We start from the raw sequence: 8,628 nt of genomic DNA, 5'->3' as shown, positions 1-8,628 counted from the left end.
ACTGGGATGACCCAGAGGGATGGTATGAGGAGGGAGGAGGGAGGATGGAGGGGGGTTCAGGATGGGGAACACGTGTACACAAGTGGTGAATTCAAGTCAATGTATGGCAAAACCAATACAATATTGTAAAGTAATTAGCCTCCAATTAAAATAAATAAATTTATATTTAAAAAGAAAGAACTTGCATTTTGGCAAGATCCCCAGGTAATTCATAAGAACTTGTATATTTGAATAGAACGGATTTAGAAATGATCTTTTAATGACTCACAGTTGGTTCTTAGTAGTCGTTAAGGTTTTTTTTTTTTTATGTCTTTTGTTTTAGTTTGTGGAAGTGGGAATATTTGTACATAGTAAAAACTTCAAATAGGACTAAAGAACTAGTAATGAAAATATATTTAATTCTTTTTTATTCTTTGTTTTTTACCCCAAAAGGACCATACTATATAGATTATTAGGTACATAGCTTTTACATACAACTGCATAGTTTAGAGATCATGCCATCAGTACATAAATCCATCCCAGTGTTCTGCATGGCTGCATGTGATTCGGTTTTGCCTAGATACCACACTTAATTTAACCAGTTTCCTCATAAAGCATTTGCAGGGATAAAGCTTTTTATTTTCTGAAGTTGTTTTTATGATCACGGTTTCTCTTTGGACAGTTTCAGGTTCACCATTGTTTTCTTGGGTATGATTTGTCTAAAACATGATCCCTGTCAGTCAGTCAGTTCAGTTGCTCAGTCGTGTCCGACTCTTTGCGACCCCATGAATTGCAGCACGCCAAGCCTCCCTGTCCATCACCAACTCCCGGAGTTCACTGTAGGCCCCCCAAATTGGCAGTTTGGAAGAACTCATTAGGAAATCTTATGATAGAGTCAAATATGGTAGAGCTTAACATTGTTGGAGTTGTTGAGAGTTCAAACCAGCACCAGGATCCTTGGACTGGAAGCATCTCCTAGCCTCTCTATATCCACACTCCATCCTTTTTACCCCCTGCTTTCTGCCATCTTTGTTCCAATTTAGCTAATGAGGAGCTTAACCAGGAGCTGAGGGAAGGAGGAGAATGGAATTAGGGTCTTGTTTTGTTTTTCTTCTGGTTCCCTCCTGAATCCCCACTGAAAGTCATTGTTCTTTGACAGTTGCCTTTTTCTGTATGACTCCCTCAGCTTTCTGTGTTCTAAATCTCACTCATCCCGTAGGCCTTGGAGTGGCAATAGCCACCCCATATCCAGCCCTGTGCACTGCCGATTCCTTGTGGTCCTGTGACACTCTCTCCACAGCTTTATAAATAAACTCTTTGTAAACAGATTTTCTCAAGTTATCCTAAATGGAGAGCTGGGTTTCCTGTTGGGTCATTGACAGTCTCGCTCCTTCCTCTGCTCCCCAGTGATGAAAAGTGGTGAGTGGATCAGGCTTTACACGTGAATAGTCACCTCATTAATGCAGTTGCAGAGATATTGGAGAATATTTTGCTGTGTGGATCCCAGAGATATGTTGTCTCTGGCTTCTGAGCCAGTTAGGATCTTCTGACTACAAGTGGTAGAAAACCCAAGTTAAGCTGGCTTAGTACCAAAGAAGGACTAAACTGACTTCAGCATCATGCTTCAGTGTCATGCTTGTTAGAAACATAAAACCTTGGGTCCCATCTCAAACCTACTGAATCAGAACCAGCATTTTAGCAAGATCCCCAGGTAATTCATATGAACTTTTATATTTGAATAGAATGGATTTAGAGATGATCTTTTAATGACTCACAAAAGGGCAAAGGTCAGTTTGGCTTCCAAAGTCAAAGCCAACTGGTAAATACAGGAACTGCAGCCTTCCCACAAGAGTCATGCTTCCTGTATCTCTTTGACCTGTTCTTCTCTGTTATTGGCTCAGGTTCCCATAGGGAACCAAGATGTAAGCTTCAGATATACATCCTTCTGTTTGAAGATCAGCAAGAAAAAGGGAGTGTCTTCTCCCAAAGCATTAACTGAAGTCTTAGCCCTCATTCTCACTGACTCAACTTCCTGATGCTAGCAGGTTTGTGGAAGAATAATGAAAATGAACATTTATTGAGTACTCACTTTGTGTCAGACTAACGGATGGCAACCTGCTCCAGTAATCTTGCCTGGAAAATTCAGTGGACAAAGGAGCCTGGACTACAGTCCATGGGGTCACAGAGTGTTGGACATGCCTGAGCATGCACACACAGTTTGTGTCAGACTTGGTTCCAAGGACTCTTCCCATGTGATAGACATTGTTATTCTGTCTATTTCACTGAAGAAAGCAGTGAGACGTAGACTATGTCCCAGAGCTAATAACTGGTAGAATAGGAAGTCAAACTTGTAGTTTTGCTCCAGCCCCCAGTATAAACCCCCACACTCTTGTCCTCTGTTTAGCTTAGACCTGCACCCCATATCTACCTCTGGGACTGGGGTGGAGTCACCTTCCAGTGGACTTGGAATAGAAAAACGGCACTCATCACAGAAAATGCCAGAGACTGTTATCACAGAATTAAAAATGGATGGCCACCAACTGTAATCAGTTAATTTCCACTTTAGCAAGTCATGATGCTTTGCTAAGGTGATAGTTCTCATTTTTCCCAAATCAACATGCCATAATGTGTGTGTTAACATCAATAAGAATGATAGTCATTTACCTTTAGGGGTACCCCTCCCCAAAAGTATACTCTGCATACTTGAAGATAATTTTCAGAACAAGCTAAAATCCTAACTCTGACACAGATAAGTCTGTGCTCAAGATATTTAACTCATGAGGAAGCTAGTTCAAGGGAAAATTTTAAAAACCACAAATTTAGATGCAAAAAGAGAAACATTTAATAGAGTGTGTAAATGGACACAAAACTGTTTTTTTCCACAAGGGGGCAAAGAAGTCAGACCTCTATCGAGAGGACAGAATTTACATGTCTATAAGAATTACTTTGCATTGGTATCACTTAACTACAGAATTGTGAAATAGTTCAAAGACAGTGAAAAGCTCGAATCTGATATCTGGGTAGGGAAAGCTCTAGACAATGCATAGTTCCTCATTGAAACACAGTATTTTCCTATTTTGTTAAATAGTATTTTATCATAGTAAGAACACCTAACTAAAATCTGTACTTCCAACAAAACTTTAAGAGTACAATACAGTATTGTTAACCATAGCACAATGTTGTACCGCAGATCTCTAGAACTTAACTCATTTTGCATCACTGAAGCTTTATGCCCATTGATTAGCAATTACTCAATTCCCCTCAGCCCCAGGCAACCAGGCAAAGTTATTTTATATCCTCATATGAGTGGAATCATGCAATATGTGTCCTTCTGTGACTGGCTTACTTCACTCAGCATATTAACTGCAGAGCTCATCCGTGTTGTCACATGTTATAGACTTTCCTTCTTTTTAAAGATTGAATAATATTCCATTGTATGTGTCTGCCACATTTTAATGAAATCTGTTCATCTGGCAGTGGACATTTAGGTGGTTTCTGCCTCTTGGCTGTTGTGAATAGTGCTGCAACGAATATGAGAATATTAATCTGTCTCTGAGATCCTGCTTTCAATTCTTTTGGATATTTGCTTGGCAGTGGAATTTCTAGATCATGCAGTAGGTCTACTTTAAATTTTTTTGCTGAGCCTCCATACTGCTTTCTGTAATGGTCACATCATTTCGCATCCCCACTAAGACTGTGCAAGGGTTCCAGTTTCTTTGCATCCTCGCCAGCACTTGTTGTCTTTCTATAATAGCTGTCCTAGCAGATGTGAGGTGATAGTTCATTGTGGTTTATATAGGAAAGTACCAAAGGTAAAACTTCCATTGTTCTCTCCTCATGGAGTCATTGACAGGGTTACTTATGACATTAATGTGTGACAATACATATGAAGTTATTGCTAACCAGGGAAGCTCACTCGAGCTTTCATGTCCAGAATTTTTTGTTTCTATTTGTTAAATTTATTTGGCTGCACTGGTGAAGAATCAAAGCTACTCCATTTTGTGAGGTTCCGGGAAAAGAGCCTTTGGAAATCTCCTGAGCTCACCCCACCACCTGCAAACCAATCAGAACCCTTGGCCAGCCCGGGAAATTCAAATCAAGCCAGGGAAAGGAGAACCAATCAGAACTCAACACCTAACCCTTCACCAGAAGGTGACCAATCAGACCCGGAGACTCCCGTTTTTCAAATTTTTCCAGCGATAATACCCTATATAAGCAATGTAACCCAGAGCTCAGGGCTCCTCCCTATAGCTGCTGTGTCAGTATTGGTGGGAGCCCCAGCTCGAGCTTGGTAATAAAAACTCTCTTGCTTTTGCATCGGATATCGGCTCCCTGGTGGTCATTGGGAGATTTTGCGACTTGGGCATAATACTGGGTTTTAGTTGGGGCATATGGAATCTAGTTCCCTGATCAGGGATAGAACCCACACACCCTGCATTGGGAGTGTGGAGCCTTAGCCAATGGACCACCAGGGAAGTCCCCAGAGTTTTTACTGGGGCTTGATCACACACTACCCATGGGGCTTCCTTATTTTTGAGAGCCCTTCCAGAGGCAGAACTGGTATCTCTTGGTCCAAAGCTCCCATCATCAATCTTACTATTTGACTCTCTTGTGGTCAGGGCTTCCCTGATGGATCCATGGTTAAAGAATCCACCTGCAGTGCAGGAGACACAGGAGACACAGGTTCAATCCCTGGGTGGGAAAGATCCCTTGGAGAAGGAAATGGCATCCACTGTGGTATTCTTGCCTGGAAAATCCCATTGACAGAGGAACCTGGCGGGCTACATTCCAAAGGGTCACACAAAGAGTTGGACACGACTGAGCAACTAAATACACACACACACACACACACACACACACACACACACACACACACACACCCACACACACCCCTCTTGTGGTCAATGTCCCAAAGCAAGCAAAGATGTTCCAATCAGACATGATATTCTAGGGGAGTAGAGATCATGTCCCAGTAGCCAAGGAAAGAGGCAAGACATCTTTTGGGGTAAGGTTAACTCTTAACTACACAGGGGGGCCCTAAACAAATTCTTTAAACTACTTTAATTCTCAGGTCTGGAAATTACACATATGAATAACAACATGAAGCACTCTTACATAGTGAGTGCTTACCAAGTGTGATGCCTAGAGTTAAGACTTTTACATGCATTGTATTATTTAATCTTGGGTTTTATCATTAAATCCTATGAGGCGAGCCCTGCTGGCCCTGATTTGTGCATAAGACAGTGACACTCAGAGAGTCTGGGGAATGTGGCTATGACTTAGAAATTCTGATAGAGTTAAATTCCAGCCCAAGCCCTTCCTTTTAACCGTGGGACTTCATACCTTCCAGTTAGTGTGCTTTGAATGAAATGATTCAGGTCAAAGTGTCAGCATAAAATAGATTTTTTAAAAACTGAATAATTGTATTGGTAAAATGGTTTCTTATATCCTATCATCACTTAAGTGCAAAGAGGATGATTGATCACTCACTACTTCTGCCTGGGACAACACAGAAAGCTGTGTTAGGCATTGAAATACCAGCCTTGTGAGGTTAGCTGAGGGAAGCATGGTGGTGAAGGAATTTTTTCTTTTTTCCTAAGCTGTTGGCAGAGTCTCAGTCATTACAACAACGTTGAAATCTAATCTATCTTGTGTGGTTAATGTCGTGGGCATTTGTCTGTCTCCATCTGGGAAATTTCAATAGTGTAATTTTCACCTGCCAAACCTGTGCAGGGAGATGATGAGAATTAACAATGTGATTTGAAAGAGCTCATAGCTATTGCTCATAAAGGTGAGGACTGAGAACACAGTATTCTCAGAGTGACTTGTAAATATGCATGTTGCTCAAAGGTGAATTTGCTCCACTAGTTCATGGGCTAGTAGGACGGTTTTGCTGTATGTCCCTTTGAATGTCATCTGAATAATACATGATTACGGTACTTTTGTTGTTTGTGCAGTTGTATACTGAGAGTTTTAAAGTAATGAGATGTTTTCTGTTTCTAGAAAAGAAATAATGTGAAGAGGTAGGCTATGAGTTGTGTAGCCACAAGAATAGACGAGGAACAAAGACAGCTCAGACTTTATTTAAGTGCTACTTGTGGAGGTGATAGAAATGCTCTTAGAACTTTATTTGTTGTTGTTTAAATCCAAAGATATGCATGTGGAAGAGAGTCACTGACAGTGGTAGCAGAAGTGTCTTTTTTCCCCCTGCATAGCTTGTGCATCCAAGGACCAAACTCAGGCCCTTGGCAGTGAAAATAGGTAGTCCTAACCACTGGGCTGCTGGGGAATTCCTGTAGAACTTGAGATCAGCTCCTAATACCAGGATGTTCTTTTACAGAAGAAACAAGTCAAAGTCAATTCACGGTGTCCTTGGAAAATTCAAAACCCAAAGGCTCAGTGACAGGTGATCTTGGAATGGCCAGCGCCATTACTAATGAACACAACTCTTTTTAATAGAATTTTTTAAATATAGGACAGTGTAAGCCCAGGTTTTGCTGTGATTTGAAACTAGTAGGCATACTTATAGGAGTCAAGCTTATATTTCTGCCCCTACCATCTTTCCCCCACTCTTCCTATAGGTAACTTCCTTTATAAAAGTTTGGTTTATACTCTGTTTTTCTTTTTTTTTTTCACTTGGTATTATCTTTAATTACAAAGACTTTTCCAATCACATCACATAGCGGTAGTTTTATCCACTGCTCTGTTTGGCTGCCAATCTCTTATCTCTCTCCTCAGCAATGGTAAGGCGAATACCCTTTCCACGGGGAAGAGAGATCCATGGTTTGTTGCCTTTGCCAATAACAAAAATGTTCGAGAGCCAAGTGGCAAAGCTGTTGCCGTTTGCATCTTTCACATGAACTACATCAAAAGAACCTGGATGTCTCTCCCAGTTTGTAATCACACCAATTCTTCCCAGGTTAGCACCTCCAGTCACCATGCACAGGTTACCAGTGTCAAATTTGATGAAATCAGTAATCTTGCCAGTCTCCAAGTCAATCTGAATGGTATCATTCACCTTGATGAGGGGATCAGGGTAACGGATGGTACGAGCATCATGGGTTACCAGATGAGGGATTCCTTTTGTCCCCACAAATATCTTTCTTACTTTGCACAATTTATACTTGGCCTCCTCAGGTGTAATACGATGAACAGCAAAGTGACCCTTGGTGTCATAGATCAAATGAAAATTCTCTCCAGTCTTATCAATACTGATGACATCCATAAAACCGGCAGGGTAGGTTATATCTGTTCGGACTTTGCCATCGATCTTAATGAAACGCTGCATGCAAATCTTCTTTACTTCGTCTCCAGTTAAGGCATACTTACGTCTATTCCTTAGGAAAATGATTAGGGGGAGACATTCCCTTAGCTTGTGGGGGCCGGTAGATGGACGAGGGGCAAACACACCAGTCAGTTTATCCAGCATCCAATGTTTTGGAGCTGCTACGCGTTTCAGGTGCTTCTTGGGACCCCGAGCCATGGCTGTGCTAGGCACGAAAAGAGGTGTTTTTCTTATTATAAACAAATATGTGTAGATACTCTTATGCTTCTTTTTAGTTACATAATAGAATAGTGTGTGTGTGTTGCGTGTATGTATCCATGCGTGTGTGTGTGTGTGTGTGTGTGTGTATATATATATATATATATCTTGCTTTTTCACTTGATAATATATCCTGGCAATCATTCCAAAGTAATATTAGAAATATACCACATAAGTTTTCACAGCTATACTGTTCTGTTATGTGAGTGCACCCTAGTTTACTCAACCAGTCTCCTAGTGATGGGCATGTGGGTGTTTCTAAGTCTTTTGCTGTTATAAATAAGGCTTCAGCAAACAGTCTTGTGCATATACTTTTTCATATCTTTGCTAGCACATACATTCCCTTCTCCAGGGGATCTTCCCAACCCAGGGGCTGAAGCCACATCTCCTGTGTCTCCTGCATTGCAGGCGGACTCTGTACCCACTGAGCCACCAGGGAAGCTGATTCTGAGGTTGACTATTCTTAATTATATTGTTAATCACAAGCCATGTTGCCTCCATGTTCCCCTATGTGAACTCCTGCATATTGTGAGTATAGAGGTGGAGGCTAGAGGGATGAATCCTTAACAAAGGCCTGGGCCTGCCCAGGAGCACAGTGGAGGGATATTGGCTTAGTTTGGGGGGTGGGAGCAGGATGGTTTTTCTGTACTGCACAACGAGGCAACTTGAGCAGAGTTAATGAACCTCTGTGTACTTCTGTCCTCACCTCCGAAGAAGTGGTGGTGAGAACATTACCTATCTGATGGGGCTGTGTGGGAGGAAATGAGAGAAGCCCTGAAAATTCTTAGCCTTCTGGCAGAGGCCAGCATCACTGACAAGTGCTGGCAAATGATACCCAAGCTTCCCTGCAACAGTGTCCACTTTGCTTCCAGAGCATCGCTGTCCTGTGTGTCCTCCTGGCTGCCTGGCCACTCTGTTTCTTTTGCTGACGTTTATGTGGGTGTCAGTGCTTCATTTATGTCCCTCCCCCCTCAAAATAGAGCTCAGAACAGGAACTTGAGAAAGATGTTGATTGGAGATGGCTTCCCAGGTTAGGGTTTCCAGAGTTAGCAAATAAATATAGAATGCCCCATTCATGTTGCATTTCAGTTTAAACAATGCATACT

At 41.7% G+C, this 8,628-nt stretch overlaps 1 protein-coding gene across 1 annotated transcript; it reads right to left on the bottom strand.

Annotated features, from left to right (window-relative positions):
- Window positions 1–6,599: 6,599 nt before the first annotated feature.
- On the bottom strand, window positions 6,600–7,485 carry LOC101122834 (small ribosomal subunit protein eS4, X isoform-like). The gene has a single exon (XM_012106250.5). The coding sequence runs from the start codon at window positions 7,460–7,462 to the stop codon at window positions 6,671–6,673; it is 792 nt and encodes a 263-aa protein (XP_011961640.2). The 5' UTR covers window positions 7,463–7,485; the 3' UTR covers window positions 6,600–6,670.
- Between the last annotated feature and the right edge of the window lie 1,143 nt (window positions 7,486–8,628).

The sequence above is a fragment of the Ovis aries genome, chromosome X (assembly GCF_016772045.2).
Source record: "Ovis aries strain OAR_USU_Benz2616 breed Rambouillet chromosome X, ARS-UI_Ramb_v3.0, whole genome shotgun sequence".
NCBI lineage: Eukaryota > Metazoa > Chordata > Mammalia > Artiodactyla > Bovidae > Ovis > Ovis aries.
The sequence above is the reverse complement of the archived record's forward strand: the minus strand, read 5'-3'. Positions and strand labels throughout refer to the sequence as shown.